Source organism: Cydia fagiglandana, chromosome 24 (assembly GCF_963556715.1).
Source record: "Cydia fagiglandana chromosome 24, ilCydFagi1.1, whole genome shotgun sequence".
Classification (NCBI taxonomy): domain Eukaryota; kingdom Metazoa; phylum Arthropoda; class Insecta; order Lepidoptera; family Tortricidae; genus Cydia; species Cydia fagiglandana.
The window spans coordinates 6,224,870-6,250,559 of record NC_085955.1 but is presented as its reverse complement, the minus strand read 5'-3'; the positions used below and the strand labels follow the sequence as shown (position 1 = coordinate 6,250,559).

Below are 25,690 nucleotides of genomic sequence, written 5' to 3'. Positions count from 1 at the left end.
CAGCAGGCCGCCGGCGTTATGACATTTTACACTTCCAACCTGGAGCATAGGTCCCGCTCTTGCGACTCCACTCTGGCCGGCCAATCAAGGCAAGCACAGAGGCGAGGGCCAGATGAAAGTGCCCTCTGGAATAGGGGTCCGCGGTGTCGCCACTCACCGTCAGCTCGCCACAAGCTGCCCCCGCGGGGTTATTATTATTATTATTAAGTAATAAGAAGTGTTGAAGTTGAATGAAAAGTGACGTGTCAAGTATAATATACAAGGACGTGCTGTAGAATGCCGACGGCCTCTTTGCCTATATATTTGCTGCCACATGAGCATGACACGGTCGCATTGCCTAATCACTACAGCTGTACCTAATACTGCTCCTGGCCCATGTGCTCGCTGAGCCAGCGGCGCACGTCGCCCGCCTTGTTCACACCGAGCTACATGTACTGACCGCGTCGTGTTTGACGAAGGGCTCCACGATGAAGTGCCTGAGCTTCCCGACGGCGGCGCCGACGGCCTGCTCCTTGCCCATGTGCTCGCTGAGCCAGCGGCGCACGTCGCCCGCCTTGTTCACACCGAGCTACATGTACTGACCGCGTCGTGTTTGACGAAGGGCTCCACGATGAAGTGCCTGAGCTACCCGACGGCGGCGCCGACGGCCTGCTCCTTGCCCATGTGCTCGCTGAGCCAGCGGCGCACGTCGCCCGCCTTGTTCACACCGAGCTACATGTACTGACCGCGTCGTGTTTGACGAAGGGCTCCACGATGAAGTGCCTGAGCTTCCCGACGGCGGCGCCGACGGCCTGCTCCTTGCCCATGTGCTCGCTGAGCCAGCGGCGCACGTCGCCCGCCTTGTTCACACCGAGCTACATGTACTGACCGCGTCGTGTTTGACGAAGGGCTCCACGATGAAGTGCCTGAGCTTCCCGACGGCGGCGCCGACGGCCTGCTCCTTGCCCATGTGCTCGCTGAGCCAGCGGCGCACGTCGCCCGCCTTGTTCACACCGAGCTACATGTACTGACCGCGTCGTGTTTGACGAAGGGCTCCACGATGAAGTGCCTGAGCTACCCGACGGCGGCGCCGACGGCCTGCTCCTTGCCCATGTGCTCGCTGAGCCAGCGGCGCACGTCGCCCGCCTTGTTCACACCGAGCTACATGTACTGACCGCGTCGTGTTTGACGAAGGGCTCCACGATGAAGTGCCTGAGCTACCCGACGGCGGCGCCGACGGCCTGCTCCTTGCCCATGTGCTCGCTGAGCCAGCGGCGCACGTCGCCCGCCTTGTTCACACCGAGCTACATGTACTGACCGCGTCGTGTTTGACGAAGGGCTCCACGATGAAGTGCCTGAGCTACCCGACGGCGGCGCCGACGGCCTGCTCCTTGCCCATGTGCTCGCTGAGCCAGCGGCGCACGTCGCCCGCCTTGTTCACACCGAGCTACATGTACTGACCGCGTCGTGTTTGACGAAGGGCTCCACGATGAAGTGCCTGAGCTACCCGACGGCGGCGCCGACGGCCTGCTCCTTGCCCATGTGCTCGCTGAGCCAGCGGCGCACGTCGCCCGCCTTGTTCACACCGAGCTACATGTACTGACCGCGTCGTGTTTGACGAAGGGCTCCACGATGAAGTGCCTGAGCTTCCCGACGGCGGCGCCGACGGCCTGCTCCTTGCCCATGTGCTCGCTGAGCCAGCGGCGCACGTCGCCCGCCTTGTTCACACCGAGCTACATGTACTGACCGCGTCGTGTTTGACGAAGGGCTCCACGATGAAGTGCCTGAGCTTCCCGACGGCGGCGCCGACGGCCTGCTCCTTGCCCATGTGCTCGCTGAGCCAGCGGCGCACGTCGCCCGCCTTGTTCACACCGAGCTACATGTACTGACCGCGTCGTGTTTGACGAAGGGCTCCACGATGAAGTGCCTGAGCTTCCCGACGGCGGCGCCGACGGCCTGCTCCTTGCCCATGTGCTCGCTGAGCCAGCGGCGCACGTCGCCCGCCTTGTTCACACCGAGCTACATGTACTGACCGCGTCGTGTTTGACGAAGGGCTCCACGATGAAGTGCCTGAGCTTCCCGACGGCGGCGCCGACGGCCTGCTCCTTGCCCATGTGCTCGCTGAGCCAGCGGCGCACGTCGCCCGCCTTGTTCACACCGAGCTACATGTACTGACCGCGTCGTGTTTGACGAAGGGCTCCACGATGAAGTGCCTGAGCTTCCCGACGGCGGCGCCGACGGCCTGCTCCTTGCCCATGTGCTCGCTGAGCCAGCGGCGCACGTCGCCCGCCGACTTGTTCACGCCGACCAGCCCGAGCTTGCCGCGCCGCTTGATCAGCTGGTCGGGCTTCACCACCAATTGCTGTTGACAATGGTGCATTATTAATACGGTGTTGGTTTAAGGTTATCCAGAAAAATATTCACAATTGGCCAACAAGACTGTTCTATCTATATGTACAGTCAGCTGTAGAGATTATTTACGGAACTATTCGTAGTTAAGTCAGTGTTGACTTTTGTTTGAGTTATACATTTCCTGCTACCCAAAGGTTGTCTGGAAGAGATCGCTTTTTAGCGATAAGACCGCCTGTTGTTACCGGGTTCTATTGTTCCACTAAAATTTCTTTGTAATTTTACATGTATGTAAGATGTATGATTATTGGTGCAATAAAGAATATTTACTTACTTACTTAATGTCATCGTCTGTTCTCATACTTCCAATTTTAATCGTTTTTAGTTACAGGGTAGGTTGCTCAAAAAAACCCAAAGGATTTTTAAAAAGATTGAAATGAAATAAAAGAAATGATTCGGGGTTGTTTGAATAACTTTTTTGTAACAAAATATCTGTTGTAACAAAAAGTTATTTGGCATTAAAGGGATTTATTTACTCACAAACAATTTAATTTAATGTCTGATTTAATACAACAACGAATTATGCAAAACTCTTTTGTCTTTGACCTTTGCAACACGATTATCTAAAATATAATTTCTTTATTATATTTGTATTATTTGTATTATTATTTAATATTAGTTGTATTCTCTTTATTTATTTTTCGTCTAAAGTTAGGTTATTTATAATATGAATATGAAAGTAAAATATAAAAACACTTACAAAACAATAAAAAATGCATATAAACACATTATAAAAAACCTAACCTAGGGTGCCGCCGGCAGCGGGGTAGGGCCCAAGCTGCCGGTGGTCAGGGCTGCAGAGTGAGGAACCGACGTACTATACTATACGCGCCGTGTCCAAAATTACCGCCTTCTGCATCTGACCCTTGATCCATTTTGTATTATTATTATTTGTATGTGTGGAAATAAATAAAATAAATATATCTAATCTAAAGACAGACAGATACAACGACATGACTAATACCAGCGATTAATAATTAATAAAAGATAATACATCAATTTAAGTGTATTGCAATTTCTAAGATAACTTATCGCAAACAATAAGGAAGCAGATAGTTAATGCAGTTTTTAATGGATTGACAGTTTTATCACAATTAATTATAGGCTACTTTCCCATTTAGTCATATCAGCTTCTGCTTTAGAACTGTCAAAACGATTTTTATATGAAAACGAGTAGTGACGTTACGACCAACACTCCTACTTTCTATATCCTCCTAAGACCTAAGGTCCTACCTATAGTACTTATTCAGTTCGATGAAATTTAAACTATATTCAATCAAAATCAACTCAATTCCCTGCATTAAAGGTTCAAATTTCAGTGGCAAATTCTGGATTTTTCATTTGTATGGCAGGTCCTTAGGAGGATCCGATTTATTCAATATAAATAGTATTTAAAAATAACCGCTATCTATGTTTTTCTAATAAATATCGAGTGCATTATTTCATTAACATCCCTATTTCATTAATGTGTCAAGGTCAACCGGAGTAAATGCAATTATGGAGTTATTGCGTGTATTTAGTTATTTCTCGAATACGATTGGTCGGAACGCCCTCTACGTTACGTACAGTCAACAACAGAGCTATGAATACAGGCGAAATGCCAAAAATATGTATACACGACCTTAATGTACAGGCAATAAAGTACTGTATACATATTTTTGACACTTTGCCTGTATTCATAGCTCTGTTGTTGACTACAGGCAAAGTGTCAAAAATATGTATACAGTACTTTATTGCCTGTACATTAAGGTCGTGTATACATATTTTTGGCATTTCGCCTGTATTCATAGCTCTGTTGTTGACTGTACATTCTCCAAGTAGCACAGGCTTTTAACAATACTCAAATAGCAATAAATGACTGACCATTTATAGACCGACCGCTTAAACGTGTCCTCGCCTGCGCGGTGCGGGGGCGACGGGGCGTATACACCCGCCCGCACCTTCCCCGCCGCCCAGTCGTCCTGCCCCGTCGCCCCCGTACCGCGAGAACTCATTTAAGCATTCGGTCTATACTATACACGGAGTAATATGAGGAAACCGAATAATATTAACAGCGTATTCCTGATCATATTTAGAGACAAACGTGCCCTATAAACTTTTTTGTAATTCGCCTAGTTTCAGAGATAATATTAATTAAAAATTAATTTTATTGTTACATAGTGTAAAAGGTCTTTTTGATGGTGATGACTGATGTTGCTGCTATGGGACGTAGTCTAAATATCCTTATTGATAGATGTCAAAAAGTGACAAGTAGCACTTTGCAAAAATTAGGCTTTAAGAAAAAAAAAATTAAAAATAAATTTAAGTGACAAGTTTACCAATAACATTTATTTTTTATGTACAAATACATTCAAAAAAATGAAAAAACGAAACAAAATAAATATTTTTTTGGCGAAATTAACCTAAACTAATTTTACATTTTTTCCTTCTTTTGACCTCAGAAATGCGTGGTTAAAATTATTCGGTTTCATAATGTTACACACCGTGTATAGAACTTGTCACGAGATACAGACCTCTTTGGAGAGCCATGGGTTCTTGCCTAGCTCGTCCTCCCAGACGGTGTTCTGCTCGAAGGTCGCGAACCGGCACGGCACCAACGCTGTCCCTGGCGCTATGTGCCTGAAACACAAACGTACATTGTTCATTATAATTAATTAATAAATATTGGGAACATCTTACACGGATCGACCTAGCCAGGCGTGGCTCACTCCGCGATTTCGTCGCTTTGCTACAGGTAGCTAAAAGTACTTCCGTTTGACCCCAATTTTGGGGTTTGCCATAAGCCGCGCGTGGCGCTGTCGCCACCTAGCGGCCATATCTGTGCTGAGCGTGACAGACGCGTTTTGTTAGAGAGTGAGTATTCTGTACTTAGTAAATACTATTATTTATTCTGTGACCTAGCCCCAAACTAAGCATAGCTTGTACTAGGAGTCGTCACCTATACATGTATATAAAGTTGCATTTCTTTTGTTTCGTTAAATTTTCAAACAATTTAAAATCAACTCTATTCTGTGCACTATAGGTTCAAATTTCGGGTTTTTAATTTGTAAGGCTGAGCCTTAAGAGGATAGAAGGCCTAGAAGGGCGCTATCTACTACAATTAGCTTTCATTGGCCTTCCTAATTACAGATTGTTGCGTATAGGCGATAATTAAAACTGGTTAATGCAGTAATTGAAATTATCGCAATAGTCGCATCAGACGCATGCGCTTCGCAACGTTAAGTGTTCAAATAATTCGCAACTTTGTATGAGGTTCATGAATACATTTAGGTTCTGTACAACTTTTTGTGTATGGTGCATTTATAGTTAAGACTCATTCATCTATAGTAAAGGTACTTGATTCATTACGGGCCTAGATCTGGGGCCCGTTTCTCAAAAGTAACTTGTAATACAAGCGGATGTCACTTTTTGACAGCTTTTATTAGAAAGTGACTTCCAATTTAATTACAAGTTACAAGCTTTTTAGAAATGGGTCCCTGATAGATATAGACTAGCTCGTTATCCATAAAACTTTACAAGTCTCAACTCAATTAATTAATATACGTTTTATCCATTTTTCACAAATACATAAGTCAAAATGACAGATTAAGATACGATTAATAGCTAATTGACCTCAAAACAAGGCACAATATAACGCTATCTAAGTATCTATTACAATGAATTACTTTCTGATTTATAGTGAAGGGTGTTACCTGTTGATGAGATCTTTGCCTGTCGCCTCGTATACGGCCTTCGACGACATGTTTGCCTGTTTGTGTGTACGTCTGTTTCACTGCGCGCTCTACGCCGTCATATGGCCGATGGGCTCAACTGTGGACAAAACAATTACCGATTAGTAACTTAGATTAAACAGTTTAGTCGAGTAAAAAGTAGATCAATGTTTTTATACTACAATAGCCGCCAGGCCAGCTGACTACGTAGGAAACTTATGCCTTAGGGCCCCCCCACATCTAGCGTCTTTCGAGCGTCGGCGTTTGGTCAGCGCTATGCCACTGTCGCTAGTCGCTGCGCAGTTGCGTCGACGTTGCGTCGAGCAGCGGCCATAGAGTTGTAGACGCCGACGCTCGAAATACGCTAGATGTGGGGGGGCCCTTAATCTAGTCTAGTCTTTCACTGCCCCCGACCTTTACCTATGGCCCGCTTGGCAATTAATCCCAAGATTGGCGTTAGTAACCAGTTTTCATAGGTATAGGTAATCTTAAGCATAATCACAGAATAAATAATAGTACTAGGTACAGAAGACTCACTCTCTAACAAAACGCACCTGTTACGATCAGGACAGATATGGCCGCTAGGCGGCGACAGCGCCACGCGCGGCTTATGGCTAGCCACCAAAATTGGTGTGGAACGGATGTACTGTAGCAAAGCGACGAAATCGCGGAGAGTGTCACGCCTGGCATAGTCAACCAGCAAGAGTTTGTGTCTGAGAGCCTAGCACGAACATTCTAAATCTAGCTTCTGTCGCCAAGGCAACGCAATGGTTTTCCACCGTCCCGTCACCGGGCGCACAAAAAGTCGAGTAGTCGTAATAGGGCCCCGCGCGCCGCGATTGGCCCGCGCGTGTGGTGTGGCATCGCATGATCCGCTTACTATCGAGGCTACGCAAGTTGTATTGCGGACGGTGACGTCACGCGGGCTAACCTGAATCCTAGCGTGAGAGAAATCGTCAATTACTACAATAATATTGCTAGATTACTAGCTATAATATAATTATAATCACTACACCTTATAAAACAAAGTCCCCCGCCGCGTCTGTCTGTTTGTTCCCGATAAACTCAAAACTACCGAACGAATTTTCATGCGGTTTTCACCATGTACAGTCAAGGAATTTAAATTCCGACCCATTTCGTACTTTGTCACAGTGACAACCGTATGAGGTCTCTAGCGGCTTTCATATTGATTGTCACTGTGACAAAGTACGAAATGGGTCGGAATTTAAATTCCTTGACCGTACCTAATGTATCTCATGAACCGTGATAGCTATTAGGCAGTTGAAATTTTCACAGACGATATACATATTTCTGTTGCCGCTATAACAACAAATACTAATAACAGAATATAATATATATTTAAGTGGGGCTCCAATACAACGAACTTGATTTTTTTGCCTTTTTTGCGTAATGGTGCGGAAACCTTCGTGCGCGAGTCCGACTCGCACTTAGCCGGTTTTTTTAAAATGAATATTTTCATGGTGAGTGGTAATGATCCGGGTTAACGGCTTAACCTGGGTTAGTGGGATGGTGCAAGTGGCGCTTAGGTTAATCCGTTGAATTTAAAACTAAAGGGGCCCACTGATTAACAGTCCGCCGGACGGTATCGGCCTGTCAGTTAGAACAAAATTTTGACAGTTCCGAACAACTGACAGGCCTATACCGTCCGGCGGACTGTTAATCAGTGGACCCCTTAAGTTATCAAACGTACGTTATCATGCGGAAATAGCGGAATATCGGATTCTTAGGCGTCGTCTTAATCCTAATACAACGCGACTATTCCGCGATTATCGTAAGTGACATTGAACGATCACGCATAGTCGCACTAATTAGGACACCTATTCGAGCTCAATATGTTTGATCGCGCGTTCGAATGAATGAATGAATGAATGATTGTTTATTTGCGGAATATGGGTTACAATAAGTTGTTACAATATTAGTTATATAGGCCACCATACTCTACTTAAATTAAGCATGCAAATATAAAATCTAGATTTCGTGGCTGGAAAGTCACACAAAATAAAGATGCCTTATAACTAAAATAAATGTAAATTCTTACATTAAACTATAACTAGCTCCTATTACTAAACTTAGCATTTAAAAAACTCGCTTATAAAGTAAATACATTATTCACATATAGCCACATAGTTATGCAATTTTTTCTTGAATTGCGTTAAAGGAAGATTTTTTACGTCACTAGGAATTTTATTAAATATTTTAACACACATAAAATAAGGCGTGCGAGTTGTTTGTTTGAGGCATGTTTTAGGGACATTCAATAGGTTTTTTTGCCTTGACACGCACGAGTAAATTCGCGCGACTTGCGAAAATCGCATAGTATTAGGACGACCACTTTAGCTTTATCTGAAGTTATGAAAAAAGTCGTGATTCAACATTAGATGATGTTGGCATACATGTAACATTTCGCGCGGCCACGTCGGTCGGATGAACGACCTGCGCGTGCGCGGCCGTGATCTTGACATCGGAACTGGGTCGAATGACTTGTATAATCTGTGCGCTGTGTCTACTTCACGGGGTGGACTCGTCGTTGATGAGTTTATAATTGCAGTTTTATAATGAATGGAAAAGTCCGAATCGAGCGAGATGGTTTTGCGAATTTATGGATAACGGAGTTTCGGGTGCCATTCAATGTTTAGTTTTTGAGATTTGAGAGTTATAATTTGATTCTTATATACATACACGGTGGCTAAAAAACCGGCCAAATGCGAGTCGGACTCGAGTTTCTAGGGTTCCGTACATAAGTCCGACTCACGCTTGACTTCACATTATTAATAGGTTTTCCTGTCATTTATAGGTAAAGTATTTTGTGTATATTTTTCAAAATTTTAGACCCAGTAGTTTCGGAGATAAAGGGGGAATGGTAATTTTTTGGCTATTTTCTGAAATAACTTCGAACCTATGTATTATAAAAAAATCATGTCCATCTTTAGGTCACTAATTTTCATATGTGTACCAAATTTCAACTTAATTGGTCCAGTAGTTTCCGAGAAAATAGCCTGTGACAGACGGACAGACAGACAGACGCACGAGAAGACGACTTTTTTTCCTTTTGACTCACGGAACCCTAAAAATAACTGCATTCCCGCTGCCAGGGTGGTTTTGGGAATATACTGAGCAACTTTTACTATGGGATCAACCCCGAAATCGCGAAAATAAAATGTACCCTTCCCATAGAAAATGGACCAGCCAAGATGTATGAAACAGCCAACTTCTTTTTCTCGATTGGTCGGTGTTGGTCCCATAGTAAAAGTTGCTCAATATAATCCCAAAACCTCCCTGGCAACGGGAATGCAGCTATTTTTAGCCACCCTGAGAATATGAAGCTAAAATCTACCGTTTAACTATACATAACTGTTGAAAATTAATTCTTACGTTACTCCGACTATAAATAGGATTTCCGGTTCAAAATGGAGTATTAGGTAGTCGTTGCGAGAATAATATTTCGTTTTTAGTCATTATCTTGTTTTATAGTGTAATACTGGCTCATTATGCAGTGAACTAACGTGGAAGGGTGTAACTAATGAAGAATCAATCTTGAAACGCGTTTAACTATTCTATAGTCACCTATTGTGGTGGTTATTTTTAAAGTCCAGCTATCACTTGTCTTGCTCTACGAGCACACTTTCGACATTGCTGAATTCATGACTGATGAAAGCCATATTTAAAGTTGTAAACAGTGGCGGATGTGCCTTAGGCCCAGTGGACCCGGGCCTAAGGGCGGCAAGATATTTAGGGGCGGCAAATTGTGGCAAAAATTTCGCTGATGATAACAAGAAATAACTCAAAATGTAGTAAATATGGTGGCTGATGAGAAAAGGGCGGCTACAGGGCCTGGGGCCTAGGACGGCAAAGACTGCAAATCCGATACTGGTTGTAAAGTCTGGTTGTCAAAAGCTGACGTTTATAATTACCATTTACCACATAATATATGACGTCATAGAGCGTCGAACTATGTGGACTTTACACATCTTATGGATACAATCATTGAATAATTGATTCTATTAAAATAAAATAAGATATCCGGAATCTGCCAAGTCATACCTGTTTTCAACTTCACGCCGTAAGTTAGCTTTAAGTGTTAATCATATGGCCTTCTGTTAACAAGCATGCAAACATACCGTAAAAAACAATGGTTCAAAGAGCACAGCTAGTCGAAAAGTAAAAATCAACCTTATTTTGCTAGTACTACGGTTCAATACGGTTCAGTACTACGGTTGCCAGGGGTACCTTCTGCAAGCACTTGGCTGGTGAATGCTGAAAGGTACACGGGTACGCGAACCCGGCATCCCGAGCTGCTGTTGCTATCCTCTCCATATGCCAACGCAACAGTATCCTACTTCTACCCTATCCTACCCTCTTATTGCCGTCCCATTTATTTTCCTTTCCTTGTATTCCATTAGCCCGGAGTGGGGTCTCCGTCAGGTGTAGTAAGGCAAGTCCTGAATAAGCCGTAGACTCCTGCAGTCGAACTGGCGCCACACGTATCGACTTGTCGTTCCTGTGGGTTCAGCCAGTGAGGCCGAGAGGGTGGTGCAGGTCTTGGGCAACCCTGTACTTTCCTAAACTGTGTCCCAGGCGACGCATTGCTTGTGGAGAGGACACTTCACCCGCGTAATTCATTTTACGTGGAAAAAACACGGGAGGTGACAGTCTACCGGTTTTAAGTCTGAGTAAATAGACGTAAACTCAGACGCCAGGGGTCACTTTCGACAGTGGGAGGGTCCATCGTAGGCCCACTGACCAGTTACCGCCCGCTTCAAGCTGGGCAGCCCCCAGCCAATCAGGTACTGGTCCGTCTCGGTGCTGGTTTGCTTCTTTGGGGTGTAAGAAGCACTAGTGTAGAACTAGATAACTGGCGCCGTTATTGAGTACACCTGCCAATACACAGCAGAAAAGAAATAAAAATGTGCACCGCCAGTCCATGCGCCTTGCAACATGGAATGTCCGTACAATGAGGACAGGCTTCCCGGACGCCAGTGGAAGCTCCGATTGCGCACGAGAACTGCGTAAAACTGCTGTTATTGACACCGAATTGAGAAGGCTAAATATTGCGATTTGTGCGCTTCAAGAAACCAGGCTCCCGGAAGAAGGATCCTTGCGCGAGGCTTCGTATACTTTTTTCTGGAAAGGTAAAGATATTTCTGCAGTACGTGAGCATGGTGTTGGTTTTGCGATCCGAAATGATTTATTATCCGCCATTGAGAGTCCTCGCGGTATCTCGGAACGCATAATGACACTGCGGGTACACACTCGTTGTGGTTATGTGTCGTTAATTTCCGCCTATGCACCAACACTGCCTTCCGCTGCAGACATCAAAGACCAGTTTTACGACCAGCTGGCCGATACGGTACGGGGTGTAAAACCAAGCGACCGTTTATACATCTTGGGCGACTTTAACGCTCGGGTCGGCCAGAATACCGAAGCATGGCCCGACTGTATTGGTCTACATGGGGTGGGCAAAATGAACGAAAACGGTGAACGCCTGTTACAGTTCTGCTCCGAGCATCTCCTATGTGTAACCAATACCTACTTTAAAGGGAAGCCATCTCGTAAAGTATCCTGGAAACACCCTCGTTCTGGCCATTGGCATCAGCTGGACTTAATTCTTACCAGAAGCAAATTTCTCCGTGAAACCCTTCATACGCGTACATTCCACAGTGCTGATTGTAACACCGATCACTCGCTGGTAGTAGCACAGGTAGGCATCATCCATAAAAAGATCCATTCATCCCAAACACCTGGTAGGAGGAAAATTGACACTCTGAAAACTAGAAATGATGAACTGGTCCAGCAATTTTCCGAGGTGGTGAAGACCGTGACTGCTAGTTGGGATATCCAAGCCTCTGTTACTGAAGAGTGGAGGAGCATCAATGCGCTACTTACTGACACAGCAGGCTTAACTTTTGGCTACCGAAAAATCAAGTCTCATGACTGGTTTGTCGAGAACCTGGAACATCTTCAGCCTTTGCTCGACTCAAAGCGCCATGCTGCTCTAACGCATCGCCTTGCTCCCAGTACGGATACACGCGAAAAATTGCAATCTGCAAATGCAGTCCTGCAGCGTAACGTGAGACACTATGCCAACGCTCACTGGGTTGGCGTATGTCATAGCATACAGCTGTGCGCCGATACTGGTAACTTTAGCGGTGTATATTCGGGCATCAAACAAGCTCTTGGTCCGGTGCCCAAGAAGACTGCACCAATTAAGGAGGCGGATGGCTCTGTAATTACCGACACCTCTCGTCAACTAGAACGTTGGGTAGAACATTATACAGGTCTCTATTCTTGTCCAGTCAATATCCAGCCAGAGGCTGCCCTTTGCATGCCCAAACTAGCAACTTGGACAGAATTAGATTCCTTGCCCACTACAGAGGAGTTCGTCGCGGCAGTCAAGCAGCTTAAGAGCGGCAAGAGTCCCGGCAACGATGGAATACAGGCTGAACTAATAAAACTTGAGTGCATGACGCCTGTTCTGCATAATCTGCTTTGTAAATGCTGGGAAGCGGGACACATTCCTCAGGATATGCGCGATGCCAATATCATCACATTATACAAAGGGAAAGGAGATCGCGGTAATTGTAACAACTACCGCGGCATTTCCCTTTTGAGTATAGTTGGCAAGTTATTTGGACGTGTAGTACTCGGGAGACTCCAAAAACTTGCAAATCGTGTATACCCGGAGTCACAGTGTGGTTTCCGTCCCCAGCGTTCCACTGTAGATATGGTTTTCTCACTTCGTCAGCTACAGGAAAAGTGTAGAGAACAAAACACACCTCTGTTTGTAGCCTTCGTAGATCTTAACAAGGCTTTTGACACTGTCAGCAGAGAAGGACTATATACTGCACTTGAGAATATTGGATGTCCCCCTAAACTCTTGCATCTAGTCAAATCTTTTCATGATGACATGAAAGGCACGGTGGTTTATGACGGTAAAGCATCCCAGCAATTTGAAATGCGGAGGGGTGTACGCCAAGGCTGTGTTTTAGCACCCACACTGTTTGGTATTTTCTTCTCACTACTTTTAAAGGCTGCTTTTAGTAATAACCAACAGGGGGTGCATTTGCATACAAGAGACGACGGGAAGTTATACAACATCTCTCTCCTCAAATCAGCAAAACATCGCGAGGACTTCTTCGTCGACAGTCTCTTGTTTGCTGACGATGCAGCTTTTGTGACTAACTCCGCAGCCGAGTTGCAAAACATCATGGACAGGTTTTCCCGGGCATGCACTTTGTTCTCCATGTCCATCAATGCCAAAAAGACAGTCGTGTTAGTGCAGGGCAGTGCGGAAACACCCAAAATACTGGTGGATGGCACAGCTCTGGAAGTCGTCAATAAGTTTTGCTACCTTGGGTCGACCGTGTCGAACAATCTCTCGCTTGATGCAGAGATCGATATTCGTATTGGCAAAGCGGCGACCATGTTCGGGAGGCTACGTACAAGGGTGTGGTGCAACAAACATCTCACTGTTAGAACCAAGATGATGGTATACCAGACTTGCGTTCTAAGTATACTCTTGTACGGAGCAGAAACCTGGACGACGTATGCAAAACAGGAGCGACGACTCAACACTTTTCACATGCGCTGTCTACGCAACATTTTAGGCATAACTTGGCAGGACAAAGTGACCAATCAGAGGGTTCTTGAAAAAGCACAGCTGCCCAGTCTTGCCGCTCTTCTCAAACAGAGACGCTTGCGGTGGCTGGGGCATGTGCACCGGATGGAACCCGCTAGAATACCTCGACGTGTCTTGCTTGGTGCAGTTGCGTATGCTAAAAGGAACGTGGGAAGACCGATGCTGCGCTTTAAAGACTGTGTCAAGCGAGACATGTCTGCATTTAAAATCGACCACCATGCCTGGGAAGCCTTAGCTGAAGACCGTGATGGATGGCGCAAGCGTGTTGTGGAGGGGAGAAGGCTATGCGACCAAGCCTGGTTTAATGCTTTAGATAGCAGAAGGTGTCGCAGAAAGCAAACCGGGACTGGAACCTCGGATGGCATGAGCTTTCTCTGCCAAAAATGTGGGAGGTCATGCCGCTCACGCATCGGCCTCCACAGTCACCAAACCCGGTGTCTGCACAGCAATGTATAAATCGTCTGCAATAGACGGAAAGGCCTGTGATGATGATGATGACGGTTCAATATACCTATATGGATTTGTGGTAATAAGTAAGTTTTGGTTGTTACTCTGACGAAATATTTCAATATTTACGCAGATGTATGACAACAGTTGTCTGTGATGGCAGTGGAAGCCAATTGCTTATTTATAGACTAGCAAGAAATAATATTCTACATTAAGTCCGCATTTACATTTATATCGCATTAACCAGAGTTACTGATAAACTAGCTAAGACTGTTAGACTAAAAGAAAATTATCTTTATTTTTGTAACTTTTTAAAAAGTTATTCATATTGCCTATGGTGACATCGTGAGTGACTCTATTTATTTTTGTAGTAAAATAAAAAAGGATGATTCGTTTTTTTCGCCAACATTTAACATGTTCACTCTCCCTATCTCAATTGTTAATCTTAGGACTTTGTAATAGAGGCTTTCTGTGACCTACTTATATATGGGGCACGGGCAGTGAACGTGTTAAACCGCTGAATTGATTTAGATGAAAATTGAAACGGAGATAGTTTCAGGCCTGGGAAAGGACAATAGGATAGTTTTTGTCAATCACCATTCCACGCAGATGAAGTCGCGGGCAAAAGCTAGTACATCCGTATGTACGCAGATAGATCACTAATTTTAAACGTGACTTCTCTGCACCTTGCGCGTAATGTATACAGCCGTGACGTCAAGTGGGGTCGCAGGTGACTCGCAGAGGTACCTAACACTCTGACAAATTTTACTTGACTACCGTACAATGTCGCTAATTGCGTACCGAACGTAATCTCGAGTCTTTTAAAACTGCGCTTGAAAGGCAGAGAGATAGAGAAAGAGTCTTGTAGAAAGATAGAGAGAGAAAATTCTCTGGAAAATTTCCTTTAACCCGCATAAATGTCAATGTGGTTCAGTAAAGGGGAACGGACTGAAAATCAGCGCTGCGCAGGCAATTTGTAATGTGACTGACGCAGCGTATGCTGAGCCCGTTCCTTTTGCCGCACAAGCCAATTTTTTAAAATCTTATTTTTTTGTAACCTGTCTGTTTTTTGTGCTGTAATAAATGTTTTTTTTTCTTCTATTATGGCTTTTGGACGAAATAAATGGTTTCTTATTCTTAGAGAGAGCCAATAGAGAGTACTCTCTCCATGTGCTTTGCCTGGGCACCGAAGTCCATTGAGAGTTGATTTGATATTGTGTTTATAGTAACTGACAATCGAAACTCCGTAAGCGCGATGTAGAACGTACTAACGCCACCTGTTAGAATATTGTGGCACGACATTGACACTGACAGAGGAGGCACTGTTTTTAACAGTTTTTTGAGTTATGAATAGAGCCCTACTAATAGTATTTTGACTCAACTTAAATGAACTTACTGGAACTCTACGAGTAATAAGTCGCAGGTGTCGGTATATATACAGTCAGAGCCACCATTTTATTGGTTAATGTGATACACACATAGATATTTTCATTCACTCATTCGTGCTAGCTCTTACGATTCGACCTGTATTTCCACCTATAGTTCGTTTTTTTAAGCATTAGAAAGAACTTGCGAGAAGGTAAGCGAACTTGACGAGTCTTTTAATTGATAAACGCTTTTTAAAAATCAATAACTATAACTATTACTTATGAAAGCAGAAGAATATAAATGATCGTATTAGATTCATAATTGTTACCCATATTTGCCGTAACTTATTTTTAAAATGTGTTTTTCAATAAAAAGATACATCAAGATTGTTTACCTTATTTCTAATGCTAAAAAAAACGAACTATATAAATGGGAGCTCGATGACATGAGTGCAAATAATTCTACAAAAGATAACACGTGGGAATAAAAGGAATGTTAAAAACAACAAGTTGTTACGTATTGTTATACTACTTAGGTCAATTCAGGAAATTGAATAATGTTTTGTAAGTAACTTAGAAGTCAAGGCTAAATGTTTAATCTACATACTCCCGTTTTCATAAAAATTAAGTAGTTTTATACAAACGCATAGGTTTTTCCAATAACTTATTGTTTAAAAAGACTTTAACGGCATATCAGAGTCCCCATTTTAGGGTGCCCGTACCCAAAGGGTAAAAACGGGACCTTATTCTTATTACTAAGATTCCGCTGTCCGTCCGTCTGTCACCAGACTGTAACTCATGAACCGTGATAGCTAGACAGTCGAAATTTTCACAGACGATGTATTTCTCTTGCCGCTATAACAACAAATACTAAAAAGTACGGAACCCTCGCTGGGCGAGTCCGACACGCACTTGTCCGGTTTTTCTAAGAAAGTAAAGCACGTTCATTATTAATAACGTTTCCTAATTTAAAATACTTGTCATTAATTTCAAAGAAACTATCTATGTATATAACATACAAGTAGAATAAATAAATAAATAAACATATTAAATAAAAAATAAACTATAACTACAAACAAATTAAAACTAAAATAAAAGAAACTTACCAATAAAATAAAAACCTAATTGTAAAAACAGCAAGCCTATTATGGATCGCTTTATCCACATTTATCCACGTGATAAAACAACTGTCACTTTTTAACTCTGCGGGATAGAAAGAGACGGACACCGTTTTTATCACGCTGTCACGTAGACAAATACGACCATCATATCCGTACTGGTATATATATACTGGTTGAAACTTATCATGTTTCGTTCGTTTACAATAGGATTACATGACGAAATAACGGCTTATTGCGATAATCCGCGTGTTATAAATTATAATATAATAAAATGATTGTAGAAAAAATGTAATGGAATCCCACCATTGAATAGTAGGCATGACAATGAGATTTGAGTTAGAATTTGAATATGGTGTCACGTAATAGTACTAGGTAACTATAGTTACTTAATCGATACTATTGTTGCATTCAAAAGTTATTTTGAAAATATATATGCACAATTAAGTGCCTTAATATAATTAAAACCTTATAGAACAAAATAGAAAAATCGTTAGTCTTTTTTTTCTGAAAGGAAAGATAAGTTGCATTTTTGGAACATCTTTTAGAAAATTTTATGTATTTTGTAGCCGTCCGCCAAAAACAAACTGTAGGTACTTAAGGAAGCGTGTAGTGACTAACAACTTTTCTAATCTACTAATTTTATACGGAAATGAAGATTATCGATAATACACCTTAAGCGTCTGATTGCGTGTGGTATTATTTATCATGTATTGTTATATTAATCACTATTAATTGCAGAAAAATAACTCCCTACAAAAAACTCATTATCATTTCTTATAATTTACGGCCCGATCCGAACTTTGAGATACGTCTGTTAACAGATCTGGAAATGATATGTATTAGATATGTCAGTGTCAAATGTGACGTTTCTTCAAACAAAAACGTCACTATTGACACTGACACAACTAATCCATATCGTTTCTAGGTCTATTAATTGGCGTATCTTAAAGTTCGAATCGTGCAGATAGTCTTTCTCGTGAATGTGGTGGTAATACTGGTAATTAAGTTAATGCCCCGATATGAAGCTAGCAGACAAGGTCAGCAGACAGAACAATGAAATTGTCTCTGTTATATTACAACTTCACAATGCACTACTTTATGTAGGCTTTAATGAAATTATGTGAATGGGGACAGGTGCCTATTTTTCTGACTTGACAGTTGTCAACTGTTACTGGCAATTTTCTGGCATTTCTGGGGCGGGAAGTAATGTTCATATTTATTTATAGAACTAGCGAAAAATGTAATGAGAATTGTCACCCTGGTGGAACAGCTGTATCACCACCCTAGGGGCCAGAAGTCTATTCATATAGTGTCATTATATGAAACTTGCTATGTAAACAAAAGTCACTAGTAAATTCATCATTGAGAGACAATTTCAATATGGCGGTTTGTTTACATAGTTAGCAAGTTCCATAGAATGACACTTTACAAAGCTGCCTATTTTGACAAAGACAATTATTTGAGAAAAAAACTGGACTTATAAAATCTAGTCTAAATAAGCTCTGTGTTAGACTAAGGCTGCTTTTCCAGCAGATATGTGAGAGGATGCGTAGCGAGGGATGTGTTTTTTAAAAACCGGGCAAGTGCGTGTCGGACTCGCACACGAAGGGTTCCAAGCAAAAAAGAAAAACGGAAAAAAATGCAAAAAGAAAACGGTCATCCATCCAAGTACTGACCACGCCCGACGTTGCTTAACTTTGGTCAAAAATCACGTTTGCTGTATGGGAGCCCCACTTATTATCCTTGTCAATATCCAGAGAGCAAAATGGGGCCTATACGATACGGTTGTATGGAGAACCGGCCTTCCCCTTTCCTCTTAATCACCTAATTCAGGGCTCTCCAAACCCCGGCCCGTGGGCCAAATCCGGCCCGCCGACAGCGGTCCAATCCAAACCGGTCCGCGGGAGCCAGGCTCCAGGTGTTCAGCCCTAGTAGCAGCAACCAGATACACCCCTCCCTCCCTCGGCCCCACCGACGGTGGCCCGCGCGAAAATTCTGAGGCGCAATATGGCCCTCAGGTAAAAAAGTGTGGAGAACCCTGACCTAATTCATAAAACTAATGAGACCTCGTTTTGATATGAATAGGTTTGCGATTTACGACTTACTCGTTATGGGACTAGTTTTAATGATTTTAATTGCTAATATAGAATTAATAACGAATTTATTCAATTATAAATAATCAGTTTTATGAATCTCATTAGGTCAAATAAGGTAATTGCTTATTTATAAAATTATAATTACTTAAGTCGGTTATCTATAATTCTTTTTCATATCGGATTATCTTCATCCAAGTATTTTATAACTTAATATGTTTATTACATACAAAAATATCTCGAAACACATCACATTTATTACAACAATTACACAATTACTAGGTATTATACACGTTTTAAAACAAAGTCCCCCGCCGCGACTGTCTGTTTGTGTGTTCGAGTAGCTAGATCAGTGCCCCAAACGCGTTAGTTCCACGTAGCATTATTCCCGATCGCATTTTTCCCCACTCGCGTTAGTTCCGCGTAGCATTATTCCCGATCGCATTTTTCCCCACTCGCGTTAGTACCGCGTAGCATTACTCCCGGTCGCATTTTTCCCCACTTTTCATGGACGTCACACTAAATTAATAGGTTAGGTAGGTTAGGTTCGTTAGGTAGCTTCAGATGCCCGAAGGGCAAACCGTCCAGAAATAGGAGCTCCGTCTAACTAAGTTGTGGACTAACGCTATGCGGAATGCGGAACTAACGCCAGTGGGGAAAAATGCGATCGGGAATAATGCTACGCGGAACTAACGCGTTTGGGGCACTGCTAGATCAGTGCTCTCGTGTTCGGACTCAAAACTACAGAAGGGATTTTCATTGCGGTTTTCACCTATTTATAGAGTAATCCTTGAGGAAGGTTTAGGTGTATTTGTTAACCCTTGGGAAGCCGGGGCGGGTCGCTAGTAGTAATATATGTCCTCCGGGGGAGTTACGAGGTTTACGACTTTAAGTATTGTTGTCCAAGGTAGCAATTACTAATTTCCTTGAAATGGAGTTACGAGGTTTGCGACTTAAGCCAACGTTTTGTCTTAATACTACATTTTGTAAATATTATAATACAATCATGCATCTTTCATTTCTTTTATCTGGTTAAGTTAGTTAAATCTAAACTCACAACATCATGTAACAATTGCATTCTATTGTTCTAAAGATTTGCACTTGATGCATCATTTGTATAAAGACGTCCTTTAAGTGTTGCCCTGTCAAAGTCATGTCATTGACATGGCGTAGCTGTCAACAACTCGTCAATTCTATCACTACACTGGGGGGGCCACATCTGGCGTCTTTCGAGCGTCGGCGTCTACAATTCTATGGACGACGTCGACGCAACGTCGACGCAGCGTTGACGCAACTGCGCAGCGACGTCATTTTCCATAGCGCTGGACCGACGCCGACAGACGCCGACGCTCGAAAGACGCCAGATGTGGGGGGGACCCATAGAACCGCGTCTGTCTGTTTGTGTTTGTATGTTTGTTCGCGATAAACTCAAAAACTACTGAACGGATTTTCATGCGGTTTTCACCGATCAATAAAGTGATATGGTTACGTAAAAACATTTTTAAATACACAACGACTGACTGCTCGCAGCAAATTACAAACACATTGATACGTAAAGACACATTAACCCAGGACAGTTTGAGTCAGCAAAATCCTAACCACGTAATATTATATGGACTTTTAAACTTTTTTATTGCGTCTCAACTACTTATCCAAAAACCAGAATAGGTACTGAATATTATTATAATTTTATTTGAGTGTGTTACCCAAACCATGCATTGCATTCTTTAGGAAGGTTTAGGAGTATAATTTTTTTTTTATTATGAATGGGCTTACTCATGGCCACAGACTAGCCGAGGCGATGGAGCAAGCTCGCCCAGAAGGAAGGAATTTGTGAAGGAGTAGAGAGTGTGGCTTACGATTCTATATTTGCCAAATGCCTAGAGGAGTCATAAGACTTCCAAGTAACAACCACATTTGGCGTCTCTAGGGTTCCGTACCTACCCACAGGGCAAAAACGGGACCCTATACTAAGACATGGTATAATAAAATATAATATACTCCGCCTGACTGACACAAGCCTACGTCATCATGCGACAGCGCTATATGATAATATATATATAGCGGCCATGTTATTGTGACGTAGGCTTGTGTCACTCTGGGAAGAGAAGACCATGTTTTATTAGACTATGGTCACCACTCACCAGGCCGTATCTTGTGTTGCCGCTATAACAACAAATACTAAAAACAGAATCAAATAAATATTTAAATGGGACTCCTTTACAACAAACGTGATTTATTGCCGATTTTTGCGTAATGCTACGGAACCCTTCGTGCGCCTCGCACTTGGCCGGTTTTTATTAACGATTTTCATCTTGGCTAAGCTCCCAGGTAAACCTTGCCGGTCCCTGACTTAGCACAATATCGAAAATCCTCCCGCGAAAAACGAAAATTTCGATTTTTGTTTTCTGCGGTAGGGTCCCAGTTCGCTGAACTTAACAATTTAATTATAGCCGGCCTCCGAAGTGTTGAGATGTGTAGATGTATTTGCCTGCGTGCGCGCGAGTTGTTTGGTTAATAACCGGTCTGTGGACGTCAAAGCCGTATATTTAAATATCTAATGTGAGCGTCAAATGGACTTCTTCAAACCAATACGCTTTTGACATACCTACACACTTCTCTATTTTTTTTTAATTTTTATTTTTTTAATCTCTAGGAGACAAAAAACTTCAATAAATAATATCCTCCTAAGGCCCAGCCACGCAAATGAAAAATCAAAAATTTGCCACTGAAATTTGAACCTATAGTGTAGAAAATAGAGTTGATTTTGGTTGTTGGAAAATTGAACGAAACAAAGCAAAAGCGACTCTGTCCCAATTGAATACGATATAAATTTCATCGAAACGAACAGGTACTTTAGGTAGGACCTTGGGCCTTAGGAGGATATTTTTGACATAAAATTTAATTACAGACTGTGTTTTAAGGGGGCCACTGATTAACAGTCCGCCGGACGGTATCGGCCTGTCAGTTGTTCGGAACTGTCAAAATTTTGTTCTAACTGACAAGCCGATACCGTCCGGTGGACTGTTAATCAGTGGGCCCCTTTACATGACGTAGGTTATGGCGTGTTATACACTAACCTCTAGCGGCCCACCATACAAGGAAAATTGGCAATCGAATTTGAGTCAACCGTATTAGAAAATAGAGTTGAATTTGTTTTGTTTTAAAATCGAATGAAAAAATAAAAGCAACTCTATTCCATTTCATTAAGATTTAATTTTCATTGAAGGTAATTTGTACTAGTATTAGGACATCAAACCCCAAGAGGCTAAATAATTATTTTATAGTGATTCTGATTAGCCGACGGTTTTGTTTTTCTAAAAACAGAGAAAACGACAGGATTTTTCAAATGTAAACGCGTTATAAAATTGAAGATAATATTCTGCAAATTACAAACTTTATCTACTATATAAATGTTTAAAAAAGTATGGAAAAATATGCGTGCAATAAATAGTAACATCCACTTTGGTCCTAAAAATCTAACTACGAAATCTAACCGTATTTCTGACCTTTGACAATATGTTTCGAATTGTTTTGGAATTGTACAGACAAAAATATGATGTAGGTATTTACGGTAAGCATAAAATAAGGTCAATATTTAACTCCTACTACATATAGTATTGAACTGAAGACGAGGAAATTGTGATTATTATTTAATATCAACTCCCCGTTCATCGGACTAAAATTACAATATGAATGAAACATTGTAGGAATCAATCAATTATTATGTATTTTTAGGGTAACACTGACTTGTAATTTCATTCAACCGGTTGTCGAACGGACATCGATTTTAAGTTTATTAATAATTGGAAAGTGACAGGCACCGGTGGTGGAAACCAGTAAGCCATCGAACAGAGTCAAAAATCACAGTTAACATCGTTCTAAATTTCCCTGCATTAATACGTTGTCCCGTATTAACTAAGTAACTAACACAAGTAGCCATTCGCTGCGCATCACTTACATAAATTAACATACAAATAAAAAAATAAACTAAACAACAGCACTCACTTCCTATCGTCGTGGCACGACAGTAACAAATCACTCGCGAACGGCGCGTGTTAACGCTTCGACGGTCCAGCGGCAACTGACACTTGCTCCACTGACGTGCGCAAACGCAAGCAACGCGTACAACTTTCCAGCTCAAAACCGCTGTAACTCACGCAAAAATCAACCTTATACTGATATTAATACAGTTTTTCAAAGCGCTTTATAGGCTGTACCGTTATCAAACCAAGTTTCGGCTATTCGGATGTAGAGTGAGAATCATGCTATTGATAACGTACGATAATTTGAAGAAAATTGCACTGGGTATCGTTGATAACCTTTGGTAGTTAAAGGTTGTAATAGGTGAACTTTGGACGCGCCTAGCCGAGCCGACGGCATACCTAAGTGGTCGTGAATGAGACAGGTTGCACGCACAATACGAGAATTTGTACCAATAGAGCGGCTGTTGTCAAGACGACGTTACACCCGGCTTTAAAGGCAAAAGCACATAATAAATAATAGTACAGTCACCTGCAATAATATGTTATACAACGAAGGCCGCAAAAATATCTGACACGATCTTATTTGTAGAGCCATAAGAGCGTGTCACATATTTTTGCGGCGTTCGAAGAGTAACATATTATCGCAGGTGACTGTACCTACTACCGTACAGAAAGGACACTTCCTACAAAACCGAAGTTTGACAGCGATTCAGGGACGAATCATGCTTCCCTTTCTATAATAACGTATGGCACTATACCCTTTCGGCTATTTAGGGTTGTCAAAATGCAAGCCATTATCTTATCTATGGTCGTGCACGCAAAAGGACGTCAAGTGGTGCCAATGCCAGCCCTAATAATTGCTCGGAGCAATGCTGAGCCGAACGGTGCCGAGTTTGCCCGAAGTCAGAAGTGTCTCCCCACAGTCCCCACTGACGGAATGTAGGAATAGCGAATAGAATCAGGCGTTACTTTGCGGAAATCCATATTAATTAAAACCAAAATATTACTTTGCTAATCCGCGTAAAATTACCGCGATTATTTGCGCGATTTTTTACGCAGATTAGCAAAGTAATATTTTGGTTTTAATTTGAATGTAGGAATGTTGACGCATGCGTTCAACGCTGCGTTTATCGCACAATAAAGTGCTAAAGGATGCTCCCATAAAAGATTAGGAACCCATGACCAAAGGTCTAAGCGTTTGTTTCTCACATCATAAAAATAAATAAAGAATAAGTCAGAATCAGACACATTTTCGCAACAATAACAAGTGCAACGACTGATGATATTACACTATTGGAGGATGTTTCGAAACTGGCTAATGGTAATTAACTATGCGATAGGAATTGCACATACAACTGCAACCGTCCATAATCAGCAGCGATCGGACAAATCACCGCAAAACCGTCAAAAATCATTTATATCTCAAAACAGGACAAGATTTATTAAACTCATATTATGTACACATATCTTTATAAAATATCCAGATTATACCCAAAAACTGCAGTTCTAAATTGTATCATGTTCCATACAATATTTATTTTTGCGATGAATTGTCCGAACTCTGATAATCAGTTAACCGAAGTTTGGGTTTCGGCAATTCGGCATAAAAATCAAGTTTCGGTCGAAGCTCGAAGGTTTGGTTTCGGCCAAAAACCTGCCGAGCCTTTCGGCCGCGTCTAAACTTACAACATTCCAATTTCGGATCGTATTTATTCATTCGTCTATTTTTATGGGTACTTATTTTTTTTGTAGGTGTTATGTTCCGATTTCATGGGATTTCATGCAGAATAGGCATGACGTGAACTTGCGAAAATTAGAGTGTTATAAACATAATTAGAAAGCCTAATAAAGTAAGCACGGACACGCTAGAAAGGCACATTACCGGGAGTGTCGACGGACGAAGGAGTAGAGGGCGTGCACCCAGTAGATGGTCAGATGTTGTCCAAAATATTACCCAGACTTCTCTTCAGGCAACGATGCAGATGGCCGAAGATCGAGAGGCCTGGAGAGCAGTGGAGGAGGAATACCCCATAGGAGTCACATCCCTCAGACATGGGATCACGACCAAGAAGAATAAAATAGCAGACCGACCATGTGCAGAGGTCATTGATGCAAACCTCTACTCCTTACTACATGCCCTTCTATCAAGTCAAGATAGTCTTTTACGTCAAACCACGACCGCATTGCACGTCATATGTCCGCTATTGTAACTGCACATTGTTTCTCAGCACACTGACATTTGATAGGCCTTATATCCTGGCATTAAGATTTAGAACTGGTCAAGTAACTGTTAAGATCAGCACAAGCATTGACATTGACAGGTCATTCTAGTGGAGATAGTGTTCAATGGGTGACATTCGCGCTGTTTGAGGTCGATTGATAGGAAATTGATATTGAGACTATTATTTACGTTTGGCGCTTAGCTTATTATTAAAAACATGTTTAATTATAAACGCCTGGTCTATGCCGCCAGCGCCAAGACTCGGATACCGGTAAAATGTCTCAATTCCAAAAAGCGTTACTTAACCGGCGTTTTAAACCGGGTTTTAAACAGGCCACTGACGAGCCTTCCAAATGGATGCCGTTACAATGGATTCATCCAAATGGACGGTATCCTAACATTAAACATTGTACGTTTTTGACATTCACGGACCGATTTTGGATTGTAGCCACGCTATTTGGACTGTTGGAATGCTCGTCAGTGGCCACCTTTATAGGAAAAGTAGAGTTAGATAAAAAAATGTCTGCAGCGATTTTGATAGCCCGCGCAGTGCAAGTGTTATTTATACGTCATAATCTTATAGACGATTGACGTTTAAAATAACACTTGCACTGCGTGAGCTATCAAAATTGCTGTAGACTTTTCTTGGTCTAACTCTAACATTTTAAAAGTACCTAGTGTATAGATACAACGTAACATA

At 42.3% G+C, this 25,690-nt stretch overlaps 1 protein-coding gene across 1 annotated transcript in view; it reads right to left on the bottom strand.

The window, feature by feature from the left end:
- The window catches only part of LOC134676200 (ATP-citrate synthase), a 50,939-nt gene extending 27,992 nt beyond the window's left edge, over nucleotides 1–22,947 (bottom strand). Inside the window, exons 1-4 of the mRNA XM_063534529.1 lie at nucleotides 22,792–22,947; nucleotides 6,081–6,198; nucleotides 4,902–5,007; nucleotides 2,156–2,341 (exon numbers count right to left, since the gene is read on the bottom strand). Of these exons, the coding sequence (XP_063390599.1) occupies nucleotides 2,156–2,341; nucleotides 4,902–5,007; nucleotides 6,081–6,130 (342 nt within the window). The 5' untranslated portion in view covers nucleotides 6,131–6,198; nucleotides 22,792–22,947. The remainder of the gene's footprint in view (nucleotides 1–2,155; nucleotides 2,342–4,901; nucleotides 5,008–6,080; nucleotides 6,199–22,791) is intronic.
- Nucleotides 22,948–25,690: the final 2,743 nt, after the last annotated feature.